The sequence below is a fragment of the Ranitomeya variabilis genome, chromosome 3 (assembly GCF_051348905.1).
Source record: "Ranitomeya variabilis isolate aRanVar5 chromosome 3, aRanVar5.hap1, whole genome shotgun sequence".
NCBI classification, from domain to species: Eukaryota; Metazoa; Chordata; class Amphibia; order Anura; family Dendrobatidae; genus Ranitomeya; species Ranitomeya variabilis.
Window position 1 is genome coordinate 713,053,962 of NC_135234.1, and position 22,040 is coordinate 713,076,001.

At 46.2% G+C, this 22,040-nt stretch overlaps 1 protein-coding gene across 2 annotated transcripts in view; it reads right to left on the minus strand.

The window, feature by feature from the left end:
* Positions 1–22,040, minus strand: part of PAN3 (poly(A) specific ribonuclease subunit PAN3) — a 46,476-nt gene that overhangs the window by 14,270 nt on the left and 10,166 nt on the right. For both annotated transcript variants that reach the window (XR_013224072.1, XM_077298287.1), the window contains exons 3-13: positions 21,866–21,932; positions 19,752–19,819; positions 14,936–15,086; positions 10,529–10,776; positions 10,332–10,436; positions 9,102–9,159; positions 8,667–8,828; positions 8,328–8,444; positions 5,500–5,601; positions 4,404–4,569; positions 3,999–4,086 (exon numbers count right to left, since the gene is read on the minus strand). Coding sequence is in view for 1 of the 2 variants with exons in the window: in XM_077298287.1 (XP_077154402.1) it covers positions 3,999–4,086; positions 4,404–4,569; positions 5,500–5,601; positions 8,328–8,444; positions 8,667–8,828; positions 9,102–9,159; positions 10,332–10,436; positions 10,529–10,776; positions 14,936–15,086; positions 19,752–19,819; positions 21,866–21,932 (1,332 nt within the window). In the remaining variant the exon portion in view is untranslated. The remainder of the gene's footprint in view (positions 1–3,998; positions 4,087–4,403; positions 4,570–5,499; positions 5,602–8,327; positions 8,445–8,666; positions 8,829–9,101; positions 9,160–10,331; positions 10,437–10,528; positions 10,777–14,935; positions 15,087–19,751; positions 19,820–21,865; positions 21,933–22,040) is intronic.

Sequence of the window (22,040 nt, forward strand, 5' to 3'; positions counted from 1 at the left end):
GCATGAGAAGTGGGATACATTCAAGTGCCTGGACCAGGGACTGAGACACCTTAGTCAGGTCAGACACTGATTGAGACCTAGCAACAGCCCACTCCAGGGGAGGGGGGGTGCACTCAATCCCAGGACCTAGGAGCTTCCAGGGGAGCTGACATGGGAGGAATGCAGGACGGGCAGAAAGGGGAAGGCTGACCTGAGGCCCATTTTCCTGCAGAGAGCGTAGGCGTAGTGGATGGCCAAAGTGGCAAAAGCTGGAGCAGGGTCAGACATAGGTGGATATTACCTTGTCCAGAAGAGGAGAAATACTGCCGGGGGTAGTGGAGCCCAATAGAGCAGTAGCGCTGAGCCTGCTGAGGGACAGCGGTAGCCGCAGAAGTCTGTGTTCCCCCGAGGATTCTGTCCCACGCAGTGAGCAGACGCTGCAGGAAGAGCGCGGAGACAGTGCGGTGCTGTGGGCATATACAAGCGCCGAAGGGGGGGGGGGGGGGGGGGGGTTAAGGGGACTGGGAGTATAAGGAACGCCCCCAGCGCTGAACTCCCAGTCGCAATAATGCCGGCCGCCACAAGAGGGCGCGCGAGCGCCGAATGAGAGAAAAAGCCGGGAGAAGGAGAAAAAAAAAAAAAAAAAAAAAAGCGGGCACACGCCGGTTTGAATAAAAGAGGGAAATGCTAGCGGCAGTTTCCCGATACAGCCTTGAATCCCGGTTCTTGAAATTGCAGCCCCTTCCTTAGAACGCCCCCTGCAGGAGACCCTTGAAAGGGGGTATAAATATGCAGCTGGTAAGATAAGGGAGATAGCTTGCCGGGGGGGTGGGGGGGTTGGGAGCGTACTTGATGCTTGAAGGCTCCCTACCTGGTGATGAGGACGCATCAGGATCCCTGGAAGAGTAGAGGGTCCTGGAAGAAGTCCTCCTTCCCGCGCCGCGAATCCTGGAGCAGAAGACAGCGTCGACCCCTAACCAGGGGGAGAGGGTCACTGGAAGTGACCGCCGTCTTCCTCTCAGCCTTCTCCGAGGAGAGGGATGAGGAGGGGAAAACGGGCAGGACTGGCCACTGAGAAGAAGGTCACCCTGAACACCCAAAAGGGTGACAGGGGACAAAGTCCTGCCCAGCGGGTCCGAGAGGGTGCGATGTGGGTGATACCACACTGCTCTCGGTCGCTCAAAGTGGGGAAAACAGGGTGAGAAGAACTGCACCCTGTTACCCTGAAGAAAATATCTGAAAAAGAAAGGGGAAAAGGTTAATGAAACAACAAATCCCTGTAAAAGAAATGCAGATCTGGTGTTAGATCCAGGTCCGCCTCCTACAGACACTAAGCAAAAACTGAGTTGCCTGTCGAAGGGTGTACACTGCCGGGGAGGAGTTACTTCTTTATTTGCAGTGTCAGCCTCCTAGTGACAGCAGCATACACCCAGGGTTACCTGTGTCCCCCAATGAGGCGAGAAAGACAGACACATTTCTTATATCTGAAATATAAAGTGGCTGCACATGAGCAACAACCCTATAGGGGCTATCCCATAAACATACACATCACCGGTCCACAGGTAAGAGAAATGCAAGTAATGGTGATTGGCCGCTGAAACACTGATCTCCGGGAAGAGCCCCACATTTTCCACCGCAGCAGGGTCGCATCTGCTCAGCTTCATTTACACAGGGAATGCTTGGGTCCTCTCTTGAGATAACCGAGGGCTTCAGCATCTGACTTGCAGTGACCACACATCTATCCTGTGATTAATCCTGTTTATGGGCACTCTTTTTAATGTTAAGAGGGGGTCAGTTTTTCTGCAAGGGTTCCAGACATTTTAAAGCCTATCCATTCATTAATATTCTTACTGGGAAAGCTCCCCTTTACAAAAACACATAGCAACCAATATGGAAACTAAAGACATTATATCTTTAGTCATCTCACTATAGGACACCGAAATCCAAAATATGCTTAAATGGGGGCGACATTACAAGACGCAATGCCGACTGCAAGATGCTGGACAGTGAAACTGCTCTGTCAAGTTGTTTGTGATGCCCATATTAATGGATTGTGTTAGTTTATCCATGCTGATCAGATACTATATACAGTGGGGCAAAAAAGTATTTAGTCAGTCAGCAATAGTGTAAGTTCCACCACTTAAAAAGATGAGAGGTCTGTAATTTACATCATAGGTAGACCTCAACTATGGGAGACAAACTGAGAAAAAAAAATCCAGAAAATCACATTGTTGTCTGTTTTTTTATCATTTTATTTGCATATTATGGTTGAAAATAAGTATTTGTTCAGAAACAAACAATCAAGATTTCTGGCTCACAGACCTGTAACTTCTTCTTTAAGAGTCTCCTCTTTCCTCCACTCATTACCTGTAGTAATGGCACCTGTTGAAACTTGTTATCAGTATAAAAAGACACCTGTGCACACCCTCAAACAGTCTGACTCCAAACTCCACTATGGTGAAGACCAAAGAGCTGTCAAAGGACACCAGAAACAAAATTGTAGCCCTGCACCAGGCTGGGAAGACTGAATCTGCAATAGCCAACCAGCTTGGAGTGAAGAAATCAACAGTGGGAGCAATAATTAGAAAATGGAAGACATACAAGACCACTGATAATCTCCCTCGATCTGGGGCTCCACGCAAAATCCCACCCCGTGGGGTCAGAATGATCACAAGAACGTTGAGCAAAAATCCCAGAACCACGCGGGGGGACCTAGTGAATGAACTGCAGAGAGCTGGGACCAATGTAACAAGGCCTACCATAAGTAACACACTACGCCACCATGGACTCAGATCCTGCAGTGCCAGACGTGTCCCACTGCTTAAGCCAGTACATGTCCGGGCCCGTCTGAAGTTTGCTAGAGAGCATTTGGATGATCCAGAGGAGTTTTGGGAGAATGTCCTATGGTCTGATGAAACCAAACTGGAACGGTTTGGTAGAAACACAACTTGTCGTGTTTGGAGGAAAAAGAATACAGAGTTGCATCCATCAAACACCATACCTACTGTAAAGCATGGTGGTGGAAACATCATGCTTTGGGGCTGTTTCTCTGCAAAGGGGCCAGGACGACTGATCCGGGTACATGAAAGAATGAATGGGGCCATGTATCGTGAGATTTTGAGTGCAAACCTCCTTCCATCAGCAAGGGCATTGAAGATGAAACGTGGCTGGGTCTTTCAACATGACGATCCAAAGCACACCGCCAGGGCAACGAAGGAGTGGCTTCGTAAGAAGCATTTCAAGGTCCTGGAGTGGCCTAGCCAGTCTCCAGATCTCAACCCTATAGAAAACCTTTGGAGGGAGTTGAAAGTCCGTGTTGCCAAGCGAAAAGCCAAAAACATCACTGCTCTAGAGGAGATCTGCATGGAGGAATGGGCCAACATACCAACAACAGTGTGTGGCAACCTTGTGAAGACTTACAGAAAACGTTTGACCTCTGTCATTGCCAACAAAGGATGTATTACAAAGTATTGAGATGAAATTTTGTTTCTGACCAAATACTTATTTTCCACCATAATATGCAAATAAAATGATAAAAAAAAACAGACAATGTGATTTTCTGTATTTTTTTTTTCTCAGTTTGTCTCCCATAGTTGAGGTCTACCCATGATGTAAATTACAGACGCCTCTCATCTTTTTAAGTGGTGGAACTTGCACTATTGCTGACTGACTAAATACTTTTTGCCCCACTGTATATGAGCAGGCTTTTCATGCATGTCTTGGATTTGACATCTGTAGTGACAGTTGGGCAGAGCCGTGGTTATAAAGGCAAACATCAGGCGGCAGAATGGCACCTAGTGTATTAGGAGACGTCCCAGGCTCATTAGATGTGACACAAGCACTGCTTTTAGTAAAGGAATATATAGCAAAAATCTTGCATGTGAATTCAGCTTTACTAATCACTGAGCCAACAGGGTAATGTGTCTGCATTAGGCCGTATAGGGATATAGATCTAAAGAGCGAGGTGTACAGTTAGGAGAGATGGAATACCAGACATTTATGGTGTAGACTGGACTCACCTGGTATTGGGGCATTAGCGCTACAGGATTACTCTGACTGCCATCGTAGGTTAAAACATCAAAAATTCCAACACAGTTGACATGCAGCCTAAAAATACATAAAATGCACAAAAAAGTGACTTCCACTTTATACCAGTGAATCCACTCTAGGAGACGGCGTTTGAGAAGTCCCTCATCAATATAATTTTATCAGAACACAAGCGCTGCTGTATGAGGAGAGATAGTTGGGATTCCCATTTTTTGTATGGAAATCACCACTGAAAGTAGCACGCACGAGTACTTGTGGGTCCCATTGGAGTGAGGTCCCCACATTTATGGGGAATCCTGTGATAATAACAAATGTGCAAGATGCAATTACCCCTTTAAGCCAAGGATTTGGAACCAATGTGAGGATTATATAGATACCTGGTTTTCCCTGTGATCAGGATCTTCGTTGGATCCATTACACGACACGCTAGGCCTGCGGTGTGGATGGTTCGCAGCGCTGAGCTTAGCTGGACGATGTAGGCCCAAATAAGAGACTCTGGTAGCAACCCGGCATGCTGACGGGGTAAAGGACCGTCGTGTTGGCCTAGCACAAAATACAAAGAATCTGAAATTATTTTTAGGAAAAAAAAAAAAAAGCAAAGTTTAATTATTGAGAAAGTTTCACTGTAAAGGCAATTTCATGTAGTTGACGCATGGAGTGAAATGGTCTACAAGGCTGCAGGTTACCGGGGCAAGACTGAATCAGAGCAGTGAGGAACATGTGTGAGGAGGTCATCTACATTCATGACATTTTCTCCACTGCTGCCATTCATAAGCTCCCAAGGATGGATAATGGAGAGACGCAAACTGAACACATTTTGCACTAAGCAGTGGCAGTGCAGACCCCCTGTCATGTCAAAACCAATCCAGTTGGAGTCCTAAGTGACATTTCTATGGACTTTCCCCTCATATCACCATCAACAAGGAAGCGTTACACATAAACCACATCTCATCACGATGATGAGCACTGTGGAGAAAGGCCACATTCGTCTACACTCTGTTTCCGGGACACCACAGTTTGCACCTAGACACTGAGCATCAGATGCACACAGCCAACCACCACAATTATGTAAACCCATTGAACAGTAACTGATGTGAGTCATCATTAGTGATGAGCGAGTACTCGTTGCTCGGGTTTTCCAGAGCACGCTCGGGTGGTCTCTGAGTATTTATGACTGCTCGGAGATTTAGTTTTCATCATGGCAGCTGATTGATTTACAGCTACTGGACAGCCCGAGTACATGTGGGGATTCCCTAGCAACCAGGCAACCCCCACATGTACTCAACGTGGCTAGTAGCTGTAAATGATTCAGCTGCAGAGATGAAAACTAAATCTGCGAGCAGTCAAATACTCGGAGACCACCCGAGCGTGCTTGGGAAAACCTGAGCAACGAGTACACTCGCTCATCACTAGTTACCACCTATTCCACAGCTTAACCCAAATTGTAAAGAACTGGTTGCAAGTCATCCTTACCCCATTTTCTTTTAGAAAAATAACCATCCGAACTAGGTTCATTAAAATGCCGGCTCATCATGGTCTCTGCTCCAGCGTGGAAGTCATAGGCAAAAACCAAGGCTGAAAGGAAAGGTGAGAGAATAATCACCCGTGATTAAAAGGTCAAGGGATTGTACAGAGCTGAATATTCAGGTAAACCCAGGAGTGTGCACAGGAAGGGTACGTACCCACTGTTACTAGCATTCTGGACAGCGCATTGTTGCTGCGATGTACAGTACTGGCACAGCGGATGATTAATAGCCTTCTATGCTCACTGTGCTTTACTCTACATAAATTCCCTACTGTGTGTTTTTCCAACACGCATGTCAACTCATTGCGGGTACGCTGGAGTCTTCTGTGCGGATTACAGATGTCACCACTCAATCATAGGGTCTCACGTGAGCTGGAGAGGCTGCTGCTCAAATCCTATGGAGCCTCCTTCTAAGTGTCCATAGCCTTTGATCTAGGTCAGTGGTCCCAACTCCGGTCCTTAACAGCCACCAACAGGTCATGTTTTCAGGATTTCCTTAGTATTGCACAGGTGATGGAATTGTTGCCTGTGAAGGTGATGCAATCATCACCTGTGCAATACTAAGGAAACCCTGAAAACATGACCTGTTGGTGGATCTTGAGGACCGGAGTTGGGAACACTGACCTGGGTAATCAAGGAACATCCATAGAAAGAACTTTGCTTTCTTAGGAAATTGGTGAATGAGGGACTGCTTTTGTCTCCATGTCTTTCAGGTTTCCATTTGCGGACCTGCGTGTTTTTTTTTTTTGTTTTTTTTTTAAACCCCGATTTTGATCTTAACGACTAGGCCAAATTTTACAATTCTGTCACTGTGCCAACTCTGGAACAAGTCCGATCCTCTTTTTTTAGGACATTGTATTTCATGTTAGTGAAACACATCAACAAGTCATGAAAATATTGAAGATTGACAAATTTTAAAAAAGGTTTTCAATTTTCAGACTTCACTTTTATGCCCTTAAACCACATTAATTAGTTTCATTACATCAGCACTTTTTTGAACTAGCGATTTCTCATTTTTACAACAATATTTTAGGGAAATGAAAAAGTTTAAAAATAATCCGACTAAAACCAGTCTCACACGTCCAGATAATTCTGGTACCGGAAAAATCGGTACCGGAGTTATCAGTGTCCGTGTGCTCACGTAGCACATCAGTGTGGCACACGTGCGGCAGCCGTGTGCCGACTGGGTACCACACGGACTGTGCAGGAGACAGCGCTAGAGATAAGCGCTGTCCCCTGCATCTGGTGCTGAAGCCGGAATTCATTCCTTCTTCCCAGCAGCGTTCACTGGAGAGAAGGAATGAAAAATCATTTTTTTTTATTTTTGTGTGTTTAAAATAAAGATCCTTGTCACCAGACCCCCCCCCGCTGGAAATAAAATACTCTTCCGGCTCCCTCGATGCTGCCTCTCAGCGCTGCAGCTTCCTGTATGAGCGGTCACGTGGTACCGCTTATTACAGTGAAGAATATGCGGCTCCACCCCTATGGGAGGTGGAGCCGCATATTCATCACTGTAATGAGCGACACCACGTGACCGCTCATACAGGACAAGCTGCGGCGCTGAGAGGAAGCATCGAGGGAGCTGGGTGAGTATTTTATTTCCAGCGGGCGGGCGCACAGGGGGTGGGAGGGGGGGTGGTGACAAGGATCTTTATTTTAAACAAAAAAAAAAAAAAATAAAAAAAATGTTTTCTCATTCCTTCTCTCCAGCGAACGCTGCTGGAGAGAATAAATGAATGGCGGCTTCAGCACCACACGCAGGGGGAACAGCTCTTACTGTAGCGCTGTCTCCTGCACGGCACACGGACGTACCGCACACGGATGCTTTGTTTTACATGGACCCATTGACTTTAATGGGTCCGTGTGATCCGTGCGCTCCCACGAACTCTGACATGTCTCCGTGTTTTCCAAATGGTCCGTGAAAACACGCTGACATGTGCAGAGACACATTGATTTTAAGGTGTCTACGTGAATCAGTGTCTCCGGTACGTGAGAAAACTGACACCACACGTACCGGAGCCACTGACGTGTGAAACCGGCCTAAGGGGATGAAAAACTATTGGCTTTTGATCACTGTACCAAGGTCAGTCACGGTGATCAAAATCATCTTCTGTTGTTGCCGGACAGCAGATCTGGAAATCTTGTTTTTTTTCCTCCAGAAAACAAATTGGGAATGGAGAAGGAGTCGTCTTGGGGGACATCATGACTCATGTATATCATGTCAGAGGAGAGAAATTTTTAATAGTGGGCAGTTTTTTTTTTTTTTTGAGACTGGAAAATCCAAACCCAAATCCTATTCTCCAGGGTTTTTACTACCCCCAGTAGCTTAAATCTCAGATTTTCAGACTGTGGGGGGCACTACATCCCTATTCCTGATTGCAGTTTTAATACAGCAATGAGGGAAGGTGGCCCCTTAACAGTCGCCATTTTAATGTGTCGATGGTCATGGAGGGGTTAAGCTATTTACCTTTATACTTACTGGGTTAGTAATGGGGGAGTCTCCATTACTAACAGGGCTTTGTGACAGCCGACATCAACCACATGCTGCATTACACAGATTGGTGCAAACATGGTGGGGAGTCTGGCCATAAACAGGTTAGATAGATTTTGTTTGTTTACCAAGCACAGCGCCATATTTGTTTGGCAATTCCTGCTTGACACAAGATTAGAAAAAAAAAAAAAAAAAAAACCAAACCACACACTTGTATCCCCCCATATTTACATTCACAAGGCACCATATGTCCCACGTGCATGTACAGACAGCCATATAACTTACAATGCTCGCCAAATGCTTTGGTTGTAAACATTTCTCGTAAGCTAACGATATTGGAGTGCTGGACTTTTTTCCACGTGTCTACCAAAGACATGCATTTTGTGTTCACCAGACGAAAGCCTGCAAAATGGAGGAAAGAACACGTAGCTCAGTGACACCGAAACGTTAACTTGAAGTTTACTACTGGATTTAAGTGTTTCCCCATAAACCTGAAGATGTTCCTTCTGAGCCCCCTCCAGGATGTTTGCTGTGATAATACCTGTGGCTGCCAGAAGTCATGGCTTCTACCCATGACCATTCACAGGTACTGACTCCACGGTGGGGCTATCTAGTCGGGCTCACCGTGGACTCTCTTCAGACAGTACGTCAGATCGTCTTTGCCATTTACAGCTTTGTAGCACGAAGTGATGTATCCAAAGTTACTGGACTTGTGGATTCTGTTGGGAGGAGGAAGCGGTTCCAGAGGAAAAAGGCTGTGGTAGCTATCAACCTCCGCAGGTACGGCTAAAAGGGAGAAAAGGACCACCGCTTAATCCACCAGTAGGTTATACGTGCGTATGAGCCATATACATATGGTAAGTTAGGTGGGGTGGAGACTTTACATACAAGAGAATAGTCAAGAAAAAAAAAAAAAAAAAAAATCTCAATCTACTGCAAAAATGTATAAGAAAGAAAAAAAAAAAAAATTTACAAGAATTATGAGAACTGTTGGGGCCCATCCTGCACGGCAGATGCAGAAGAGTATAAGAGGAAGCGTGCAAAAAGCAGGACACTTACCAGGCATATCAGCTTGGTCAATCTGTGCCATCGTTATCAAATGTCGGTTGATCAGTTCCTAGTAGTCACAGGAAAAAACAAGAAAAGCTGTAAATATTAGACACCATGTAAAAAATATTCTCTAAACATAACTATGTAGTTGTCTTGCATAGTAGAGGTTTCATAGTCGTACTGACATTGCGGTGGCCGGGTCCTCAGCTGCGCCGTGTGGTCTCATCCCAACTGCCTTATTAAAGGTGTATTCCCATCTCCTAGGTCATAATCATATTCGCAAATACATCCAATTAGAAATGTACATATATTTTTTCATTTGCCATGTCTTTCCTCATGTGTAGGACCTTCGGTATCCATGGTTACAACCACTAAGAAAACAAGTCAACTCACTATATCACTGGTTGTAACCATGGATACCGAAAGTCCTGCAATGCCTATGCATGAGGAAAGACAAATCAGAAGAACTATACTACATTTCTAATTGGAGGCATTTGTGAATATTATACCTCCTACTCATTGAGATAGGAATACTCCTTTAAACAGCTTCCAGCTCGATCTAGAGTTATGGCAACTTGATGAATGACCAATTTGTAGGAAGACTGATCTTCTACAAGCCTAGATAGGTCCACCATGGTCTTCTCTGCCGTTATCTGGATTGTATCAAGCCATCAGGTCGCTGGTCTTCCTCTTCACAGCCTTATTAACCCTGCTTCTAGCTGTGCTGCAATGTGCAGGCCATAAAGGATGCAGTCTGCAGATTAACATACCCATAACCGGATTTGTAGCAGACTGGGAAACCTGGGTTGTAGTGCACACTACTGCAGCGTTAGTATAGAGACTGCCACAACTGAATAATGGAGCCATGGCCGTTGCCACACAGTTTGGATACTTATCCCAATATACAAAGAGTCACAGCTTGAGAATTTAACATTAAGAAGTTGTGCAGCCTACACCATTAGTGCCGCAAAACATTGACTAGAGAGCCCAAAGCCTAGTGAAGAGATTGGAGATGGCCATGGAAAATTGCCGATCGGCTGAGCAATGGACCACAAACCGATCAGTCGTAGCATGAGGGACAGGGTGGGATCTGGGCCACCTCACAAGTGTCACTCACCCCTACAATTTGCAGACGAGACTGGACAGATTTTACAATGGCAGCCTCAAATCATGCCTAACTTTAGAGGGAAATTTTTTTGGGAGCAATTTCTGACGTTCTCCTGCTGGAGCAGCCGGTACCTGTCTGAGTTCATCCGCCATGAAGAAGGAAGGTGCGTTTGCTTTGGGCTGCATGTAAGCAACATGAGGAGCAGTTGGAGGATAGAGGTGATAATTTGGAAAAACCTTTTGGGAAGAAAGGAACACACGTTAGCAGGTCTAGATTTACCCTCCATGATTACTTCAGTATCCTACATTTCCTTGGATGACTGCTTTACCATTCCGGCGGGAGGCGCAGGCGTGGTGTCCGTGTAGAAATACGTCGTTCCACCAACAGTTTCTTTCTGAATAACCTGTCCTGCAGATGGGGGCTGAGAAACGGAGTTTGTCACTGGTGTTGAGGCACTGGTGGGCACCATGTAGGTGGCTGGGTTGGGTGTGTGGCTTCGCCGTCTTGGAGACGGGGAGGTGTGGGGTGTAATTTTAGGAGAATGAAGCGGGGAAGACCCAGCTGACAGAGACATCCCTTAAGGGGCAAGGGGAAAAAAAAAAAAAAAGTCAAAAGCCAAAAATCTTTATAGGACAGATAAAATAAGATTATAGACCAAGCTTATTGAGTTACTATTTAAAATATTCCCGTGCACTTAGTTTTCACTAGACAACTCCTTTATCGTTAGTCTGTAGGACGGGTGACCACTTACTGATTCGTGGAGACCGGGGGGGGGGGGGGGGGGGGCGCGACAATTCAACACTATTGCCGCATATTCACACCACCTACTGTCCTACTCTAGGCCATCACAATATGCCTTCCATGTAGAACTACCCGGTCAGGTCTAGGCAAAACCACCACTTCAGGCACATGGGTGTGATATGAATGAGCAGCCAAATGAACACAAGCGGAAAGTTCACAGGTTACGCTGTATGATCACCGCCAAACCATGCCCCAGATACTGAGACAGCAGTGCCATAGGTTTGTTTTTATTAGAGTGGAAACTTTCGATGAAACGAGTGCACTCTGTTCCACCTAATAATTAGCAGTGGTAGTTTTAGGGCATACAGAAACTACGCTACGTACACAGCAGATGGTGCGGTGATACTAGCCCCAGGGGATTTTAGCACAGCTGTAGCAGCGCAGGCATCACTGACAACTAACCTGGAGCTTTAAGGGTTTTAAAGCCAATAAACTAGTTTCCCTGAGACACTATATTAATATATAGAGCCTCAGATACGGGAGTGCAATGGCTGTGCAATGCATTACAGTACTCTGCTGCCCTCTACAGCTTCTAAATGGGTACTACACAGAATCAAAGATCAATAACCTGTTAAGCTTTCAACACTTACAGGGGTAGTCCAGTAGCTAGAAGCCATCACCCATCCACAGGATAGGGGATAACTTTTAGAATGGTGGGAATCTGACCACATGGACCCCCGATGAGTGCCAGAATAGGGCACCATCCTCTGTGGGGTTGCTGGAAAGCTAAATGCAGTGCCCCAGCATATTATACAGACATTAAGCAAGGACATTGCAGCTCCATTACAATGGGGGAATAAAGACACTCCAATATGGCAACCAAAGGTGGTAACTTTTGTTGCATCCAACTGCTGGGACCACCAATCCTATGAATGGCTCAACTCCTTCCGTGCAGAATATCCCCCTTACAGAGGTGTTGGTGGTGGAGGCACTGCCATCCATTAGGAATCAGGAGATGCCTGCACAGTGGGCGACACAGTTAGGGTACCGTCACACAGTACCATTTACATCGCTACGACGGCACGATCCGTGACGTCGCAGCGATCGTATGATTATCGCTCCAGCGTCGTAGACTGCGGTCACATGTTGCAATAACGGCGCTGGAGCGATGCCGAAGTCCCCGGGTAACCAGGGTAAACATCGGGTAACTAAGCGCAGGGCCGCGCTTAGTAACCCGATGTTTACCCTGGTTACCAGCGTAAACGTAAAAAAAAAAAAAACCGTACATACTCACTATCTGATGCCCTTCAGGTCCCTTGCCGTCTGCTTTCCTCTCTGACTGTCTGCCGGCCGGAAAGTGAGAGCAGATCACAGCGGTGACGTCGCCGCTGTGATCTGCTCTCACTGTACGGCCGGATTCAGTCAGAGCAGGAAGCGGACGGCAAGGGACCTGACGGGCATCAGATGGTGAGTATGTACGGTTTGTTTTTTTACGTTTACGCTGGTAACCACGGTAAACATCGGGTTACTAAGCGCGGCCCTGCCCTTAGTTACCCGATGTTTACCCTGGTTACCAGCGAACACAACGCTGGATCGCTGTCACACACAACGATCCAGCGATGTCAGCGGGAGATCAAGCGACAAAAGAAAGTTTGAAACGATCTGCTACGACGTACGATTCTCAGCAGGGTGCCTGATCGCAGTAGCGTGTCAGACACTGCGAGATTGTAACGATATCGCTACAACGTCACGAATCGTGCCGTCGTAGCGATAAAAATGCCACTGTGTGACAGTACCCTTAGAGGCCACATCTAATGCCCTGCAGGCACCAGGATAAGCTATAAGACAAGCAGCAGTAGACCGCACAATGGCCCAAGTTGTTCTGCTGGGAAACTTTGGGTCCTGGCATCATGCACGTAGCACAGTGTACAGACCAAACAACCCCAGTGGGCACTCAGGAGAACAGGCCATGCCACCCCACAGGCACAGGACAGAGCACACGTCCAGATTCAGAGATCGCAATCTGATTATATCTGTGGGATGTGCTCAGGGTGGGGAACAAATTAAAAAAAAAAAATTAAATCATTTGTCTATTCCACGCGTGACTTGATCCTCACATATCTATAAGTGGTCTCTACCCAGTGCTACTGCGGTCCCAATGTGCCTACATATTGGTTTTCAGACTGTCCTTCTCCACAGTATGAATACATGCTGATCTCCATGCTGATCTCTGGATAGCCTTTCTACACTGGAGTTTCCCTTATTCGGATACTTAGCACTTTATGATTGATTATGGTTAACTCCTTGTATGCACTTTACATTCTTGATTTATATTTATCCACTGGTTTTTGTTCATGAGTTTTGTATGGACTACTTTGTATTACACTGAGCATCGCCCTTTTGGCCTGATTACTCTGCAGTATTTAGAGTTTGTGGCCAATTCTCTTGTTTTTAGTTGTTTTTGTACACATTGATTTTTTGGTTCCCATTCATAATTCCTGTATATTATTGACACTAAAACATTGTATTGTTACCACACTATTTCTTGGACTTTATGGTCGGCTTTCTGCTCTTGTTTTGCCCTACTACATCAGGCAGGTGTATAACATTATGGCTGTTCGGTGCACACTCCCAGCTAAGGGAATGACCGGACTGCTGTGTACCTTGTCAAAAGCAATTTACAGCAAGATCTATTAGGCAGTATGAGTGTGCCAATTCTACAAGAATAGCAATTCGGGCAAAAATAATAATAAAAAAAATTCTCTCTTCTTCAGTGCCCCTCGTTTCCATGCAGCCCCCCTGCTGTAATTAACAGGTCCTCTGTGCAATAAATTTGTAAAACAACAATCAAGTTGCTTGATATCTTGGGGAGGGATGATATAAACTTCTATATCACAAAGATTGCCCCTCATGAACACCTGGAAAACATGTTCTATAGAATAAGTTGTAGGTCACAGCTGAACACCCCGATACAAGGGAGAAGAGGAAACTCCCCTAAGACTCTAGCAAACCTCTACATGGGGCGGGGGGCACCGAAAGTCTGATTTTCAGTTTTGAAATAGTTCTTAGATTCCTATTATCACAATTAGGGCCAAAAAGGAGAAGTGAAGAGATAAAACCTGAAGAGAAAAACAAAATGTTCTGCAGCAGAGAAAGTTATTTTGAGATCTGAAGATACGACTAGAGGATGGGGAGGGAATTTGACAGCAGCAACACATGCAGGGATCGCCTAGCGGGATACGAGACACGCAGCCATGGGAACCCGAGCACGCCAAAATATGCGATTAGGACACAAGCATGCTCAGATAACACCTTATCCTAGCACGCTCACTCATCACTATTCTTCAGCCATTTCTAAATGAAGTGCTGAGTTTTTTTTTTGTTTTTTTTTTAGAGCCTTGTAACTCCTCGTTTCTTCTCTTTACAGGAAGGCAGATTTCACAGACCTGTGAAACACTCCGTTCTAGTATCGGAAGGCACAGCCGGACCGCCAGGTCTCCCATCCTGAGCTATACCACCTTGTGCACATTGGACTGGGCTCTCCAAAGTGAGCGAAGCATGTTTCATGGATGTGTGGAATCAGAAAGAAGGTGCATAAAAAAAAAAAAAAAAAAAAAAAAAAGCCATCAGTGAGACCAGACACGCGCTGATGAGAGTAGTACTCATTAGCCGACGCCTGTGACTGGCGGTAAGCTTTCACGACTGGTCACAGCTGCTGGCTCACACACGGTCATATCTGACAGTGTGGGAACCGCAGCGCTCTGACCAACGTTACCGCCGTTCAGAGCTGGTGTTTCTTGTGCTGCCACACAGAATAGTGTGGGAAACACCCGATATTTGGGCTGACGAGCCTGAACTGCAACATAGACTTCCTGGAGAAGTCAGTGTTTGAGGTCGCCCATTCCTAGTCTTCCTCTCCCCACCCAGTAATTTGAGCCTCACCTGTGATATCTGCACATAGTAATTTTCCCCCCAACCTTCTAGAAATGGTTACCTGGAGCTAGACCAGCTGCAGCAGGACCTGCCATAGATGGGTGGGAGAACAATGCTTGGGAGAAGGCAGATATGTTGGATTGGGACATATTACTCAACCGGGAAGTGGATCCTCCTTTGGGGATAAACTCACTGGCAGTGGGGTTGGGCGTCTATAACAAAAAACAGAACATACAGTATTATAAATCCCAACCTAACAGAACAGATTTAAGACTTAGAGAAAATATAATCGTCAGTACAAATAATAAATAGGAACCATTAAGAGGTTATATAAAAGCAGGATGCACTTGAGCAGGACATCTGCCGAGTTAAGGTCCATTCCCAAGGAATGACATGCGGCCAGACATTAAACCTTTACCAATATTCAGATGTTTAATTGCCTACAGATACAGGCAGAGCAAAGTACACAATGCACATGGAGCAACCTGGTGAAGACTAGATCATTTGGTGCAGAGGCTGCCATAGTTCTCTGCGGTGTGAGTCCTGTTCAGTTATCTGCTGCAGATCTCTGAATGCTGAGCTGTGTATAACCCTACTCACCACAGTGTCAGCTTTCTGCCTATGCACAGTGTTCATAGCAAGCTGACAATCTGGTGTCAGCATGGTTTGACGACTTTGCAGAAGTTTTACTAGTGATAAGCTACTGCTGGTAGAAATCATGACTGTTTGAAAATTGCAGCAAGCAGCCCAGTAAGGCTACTTTCACACTAGCGTTAACTGCATTCCGTCACAATGCGTCGTTTTGCCGAAAAAACGCATCCTGCAAAAGTGTTTGCAGGATGCGTTTTTTCACCATTAACATTAAGCGATGCATTGTGACGGATTGCCACACGTCGTGCGACGGATGCGTCGTGCAGTGGCGGACCGTCGGGACCAAAAAACGCTACATGTAATGTTTTTTGCTCCCGACGGTCCGCTTTTTCCGACCGCGCATGCGCGGCCGGAACTCCGCCCCCACCTCCCCGCACCTCACAATGGGGCAGCAGATGCGCTGGAAAAATGCATCCGCTGCACCCATTGTGCGGCGGAGACAGCGCTAGTGTGAAAGAAGCCTAAGTGACACATTGCTTGAATCAGGGTCTCTGTCTCTACATCATGAAGCTCACAGGTTAAATGGCAAAAACATGGTGAGACTCAATTTATTATTTTATGCACTTAATCATAATCATGTGTACAATGTGCCGATAACAGAACTAAAGTAAGGCCATGTTCACACAGTGCGTTTTTTACCGCGGAACCGCAGCGGTTTTGCCGCTGCGGTTCCGCAGCTTTTTTCCATGCAGGGTACAGTACAATGTACCCTATGGAAAACAGGAACCACTGTGCACATGATCCTGAATTTCCAAAAAAAAAGCCGCGCTGAATAGCTGCGGGAAAAAAGAAGGAGCATGTCACTTTGTCCGAAACTGCAGCGGTTCTGCACCCATAGACCTCCATTGTGAGGTCAAACCCGCAGATCAAAAATATATCTGCGGGTTTTATTGCGGTTTGTGGTGCAGAACCGCTGCAGCAGGAAGTGCGGGGAAGCGGCCGGAAGTGCGTCGGCGGAGAGACATGGAGGCGTACCGTCGCATGGGGATCGTGTCGGACGTTTGATTGATTTGGGGTGTGTGTGTGTGTGTGTGTGTGTGTGTGTGTGTGTGTGTGTGTGTGTGTGTGTGTGTGTGTGTGTGTGTGTGTGTGTGTGTGTGTGTGTGTGTGTGTGTGTGTGTCCCCATGCGACGCTAGTGCCACCATTGTGCTAAGTCGCCGTATGGGACTACTACTCCCATCCCGTATTAGGATGGGAGAGTTGTCCCTGTGTCCGGCGACTTAGCACAATTGTAAAGTTACACAAAACACACACAATACACATACATGACACACAGTACAGTACATACAACACATAACACAGTATATACTCACCAACAGCACACTGGTAGGCGAAGCCCTCGAGCCTCCAGGGAAAAATCCCAAAATAAAAAATCAAATTCATACTCCCTGTCCGCAGAATCCATAAAACGAGTGTCCCACGCCGATCGGCTGCTCTCCGGCTATACACTGCCAGGAGCGAAGCTCCTAGCAGTGTATCGCGTACTGTTCCGGAGTTCAATGGCTCCGGCGTCTCGGTTAACGGCAGTACAGCTGCGTTGAACTTTCCCACGCAGCACTGCCGTTAAGCGAGAGTGCCGGGGTCAATGACCGCCGGTAAACTCGCTCGCGCATGCGCAGTGACACACCGACAGGAACTATGGCTCCTGTCAGTGTGTTATACGTTATATATATGTGTGATCCGTGGCCCTTAAATACGTGGCCCTTAGGCTATGTTCACATTTGCATTGTGCGCCGCAGCGTCGGCGCCGCAACACACAACGCAAACAAAAACGCAGCAAAACGCATGCACAATGCTGCGTTTTGCGCCGCATGCGTCCTTTTTGATTGATTTTGGACGCAGCAAAAATGCAACTTGCTGCGTCCTCTGCGCCCGGATGCGTGCGCTGCAGTGACGCATGCGGCGCAAAACGCAAGTGCGACGCATGTCCATGCGCCCCCATGTTAAATATAGGGGCGCATGACGCATGCGGCGACGCTGCGGCGCCCGACGCTGCGGCGCAGACCGCAAATGTGAACGTAGACAAATAGCTGGATCGAGCTGGATCCGCGGGCTGTGATCTGGCCTACGCTCAGCACTCTGCGGAGCGCTGTCATTCAAAACACGTCCACTCATTTTGGTGTTTAGTCCCAAAATGGAGGATGGAAGAAGAAAAGGGTTGGACAAGGAAATGACATCATTTCTTTTTTTTTTTTCCCCCACTGCAGTTAAAAGCTTTATTTGTGTCAAACACAGACAATCTGCAGAGAAAACTGCATAAAAAAACCCATCAAAAACCGCACCAAAAACGCACCTGCGTTTTCTGCCAAGAGCTGCGGTTTTAGTCCTCAAAAAAAAAGGATTGAAATCAGGAACGTGTGAACATATACCCTAAGAGTACTGAGAAAAAAAAAAAAAGAAGGGGAGGGAGAGCAAAGCTTAAATTTTAACATGAACTAGAGCTCTACACTACAGGGGCTCAGCAAGTCTCAGGCTGCAATCACGGGTGCTTCCAAAATAAACATAAGTAATGGGGTAAAAACTGAGGTCTCATTTCTTTGTAGCTACTTTTATGTAGCACTTAGAGGGACAAAACAAAGATTGCAATACATTCATGTCATTTTTGCACCATTTTGTGTGGATTAGCTGAGATATTCAACAGCAGGAATATCCAGTGTGGACATACCCTTGGAGAGGTTGCCAGTTTGGCGCTTTATTGGTTTAAAGTGTTTTCTAATGAGGAGAGGATTAGCGGTCGTCACTGCTGCAACCTGAAGGAAAACCCCAGCACAGGTCAATGTCTCTGCAGCACAAGTCACCGCTGGCCACATGTGCAGTGTATGGACTTGTAATGTACTGGTGCGGCAACCTCGGCCACAGCAAGATGTGATTTGTAGCTGTCCTGCTGACAAGGATGTTATACACGGGAAGAAGACAGTTACTGTAGTATATGCCATGGGCAGGTTTTCTAGCAGGCAAGTTGTACAAGAATAAAAATAACTATGATCAGTGGCAATTTTCACTCATTTTGGAATGGTTTTTTTAACAAAAAAAAAAAAAAAAAAGCAACCAAATTCCAAAATGGGTGAAAATTGCCACTGATCAAATACCGTATATACTCGAGTATAAGCCGACCCCCCTAATTTTGCCACAAAAAAAAAAAAAAAAACTGGGAAAACTTAATGACTCGAGTATAAGCCTAGGGTGGAAAATGCAGCAGCTACTGGTAAATTTCTAAAATAAAAATACATACCAATAAAAGTAAAATTAATTGAGACATCAGTAGGTTAAGTGTTTTTGAATATCCATATTGAATCAGGAGCCCCATATAATGCTCCATACAGTTTATGATGGCCCCATAAGATGCTCCATATTAAAATATGCCCCAGAAAGGTTAATAATGGCCCCATAGACACATTTGCCCCATATAATGCTCCACAAATGCCGATTATGGCCCCATACAGATATTTGCCCCATATAATGATGCACAAATGCCGATTATGACCCCATAAGATGCTCCATACAGATATGTGCCCCATATGCTGTTGCTGCGATAAAAATAAAAAACCACTCACCTCTCAGGCCCCCCGCCACTTGCTATATTCACCTGTTCCCCGTTCCGCCACCGACCACCACTGTGTCTTCCCCGTCGTCCGCACTGATATTCAGGCAGAGGGCGGCGCGCACTAATCGCATCATCTGACCTGAGCGTCACTGCAGAGGACGCGGAAGACGGAGCGGCGCCGACGGTGGAAAGGGGATCAGGTGAATATCGCGCACTGAGTTATACTTCCCTGCTCCTGGCGTGGTCCCTGCACGTCTGTTCCCCGGCTCCAGCAGCTTCTTCCTGTAGTGAGTGGTCACATGGTACCGCTCATAACAGTAATGAATATGCGGCTCCACCCCTATGGGAGTGGAGTGGGGTCCATAGTCATTACTGTAATGAGCGGTACCATGTGACCACTCACTACAGGAAGAAGCTGCCGAAGCTGGGGAACAGATGTGCAGGGACCGCGCCAGGAGCAGGTGAGTATTACACAGCTCTGCTCCCCCTCCCCTGCGTATGACTCGAGTTTAAGCCGAGAGGGTTACTTTCATCCCAAAAAAGTGGCCTTAAAATCTCGGCTTATATTCAAGTATATACAGTAACTTGTATATGCATGAGAATTAAATATGCATGGCCCCCCCGTTCTTTTAGATATCGAAACAGAAAACACAAATCTGGGAATGAGTGCCCATCACCTACCTTTCTTCGAGAAATGCTGAGACCACCAAAGTCATTAAAGATAGAGGAAGCAGGAGAGACTAGGGGATCTAGAAGGGAGAAAAGATAAAGATCATTGCTCTTGCAAAATTGTATTAATAGATTACACAAGCTTTTGATTTGCGTAAAAAAAAAAAAAAAAGCCATGATTCAAAGCTTTTACATACAAAAAAAAATTGCGCAAAAGTTTGACTTGTGCCAAAATTTGGCTTAACATTAGTTCCTCCTAGTTCTGAAATTTATGGAGCTGGGGAGGACCAGTGGTGCGACACCACAGCGTGTCTCACTGATAACAAGCCGTGGTGTTCCCTGTGCCAGAAATCCCATTCCAGTCCCTGGCTGGAGCAGATCTCCAGCATGGCGGCACACTCCACTTGTCAGAAGCTCCCGATCCATGAAGAGACATTATGCACCGTGCCCCTCGCTGGTCTTGATGAATTGGGGCCTTGGCTCTATGAGCGGTCCCTTATGGTGTGCTCATTGGAAATGTTGTAAGCCAACTCCTACCATTAATGGGAAGTGACTCCTGTGGTATGAGTGAAGAGTGTAGACCGGCTGCTCTGATGAGGGGACATGACAGGCGAGAGCTGGTACAGGAGGGTGCAGAACTACAACGTACATTACACCTGTCTAGCATGCAACGCTGACAGTACAGAGGCCATACCAACATTTATTGAAATCATCTTACTGTTCAGACCCGTGACCTGCAGACATGACCGGCGTGTCTAGCTGTGTGCACTCGCCCCATCGCTGACAGGGGAAGGAGCTGCCCGTCATTACACGCACAGCTCTTCACTGCAGGATAGTGGACGCAGTTTCGTCCCTGCTCTCCACAAGAGTGTCAAGTATTGTTTATGTGCACTTTGAGAGACCACCATTAGTCCCTGGCCTGTAGGCAGTCCACGGCACACAGACACTGGAACTAAGCTTTTTAACACAGAGTTCAAGCAAGGACCACAACCCAAGGACCTCATACATGAGCCTGCAGCGCTTGGGTAAGCCGACCTGTAACCAATCCGTGCATCACTGTTCATACCCAGACCATGAAACATGGACGCCAGGCTGCTTGGCCAATGGATTAAACCTCTTCACATTAATGCAGTTTTTCACGCTTTTATCCCCCCCCAAATAGCTGTAATTTTTTCCATAGACGTAGCCATAGGAGGGCATTATTGCAGGATGTGTGTTATGATCTGGTGGCCTAGGAGCAGCATGGGACGTACTCTGGAGAAGGTGGTACCTGTACTGACTGCAGACCCTGAACTTAACACCGCAACTAGAAGTAGCCGTGGAATGTACCTTTCACTCCCTAGACATCTCGACACAGCCGGAGGACTAATTACCCCTAGAGATAGAAAAGGGAAAACTATCTTGCCTCAGAAAATCCCCAAAGAACAGGCAGCCCCCCACAAATATTGACTGAGAGGAGAGGGAAATAACATACGCAGACTGAAATCAGAATTTAGCAAAGGAGGCCACTTCTAGCTAAATAGAAAGGATAGGACAGAGTACTATGTGGTCAGTATTAAAACACTAGAAAATATCCACCACAGAAAATACAAAAACTCCACAGCTAACTAAAGATATGGAGGGTATATCTGCATCTCCAGAGATACCAGCTTGGGCTAAACAAATCCTTATACAGACCAAGCTGGACAAGACAAAACATGGAAAAGAACTGAACAATAAGGCCTACAGCATGTGGACTGCAAAAATCAAGGCCAGAACTTATCTTTGTTGAAATGAACAGAAAAGCAGGAGAGACCAGGCAGGGATGTGAATCCTCCAGGAACAATGGACAACTGGCACTGACTAAAGGGTCAAGCAAGACTAAATAGCCCAGTCAGGATTGCAAAAAGTGGACACACCTGATGAATGCTGCGATCCAGAGACAGCAGCACTACCACTTATAACCACCGGAGGGAGCCCAAGAGCAGAATTCACAACAGATGTGTTGTGGTTTTTATTGGCACCATTCATTTTTACTATATCATATACTGAATAAGGTGGGGTGACATGGGGAAATACATGCAGTTCCAACTTTTGGATTGAACCAGACATTATACACTTCATTACATAGCAAACATTGCCCTTACCATGGCCGGCATATTGCTTGGCACTGTCATTCAGAAGGCTGGGAGAACTGCTGCTGTTTGTCATCCGCTACAAAAAACACATTTTGTTTAAAACCTACATAGATGAAGAAATATAGGTCATAAGTTACTTCAGTGCCCATAACAAAGTTTATACGGTAGAATCTGAACATGGTCT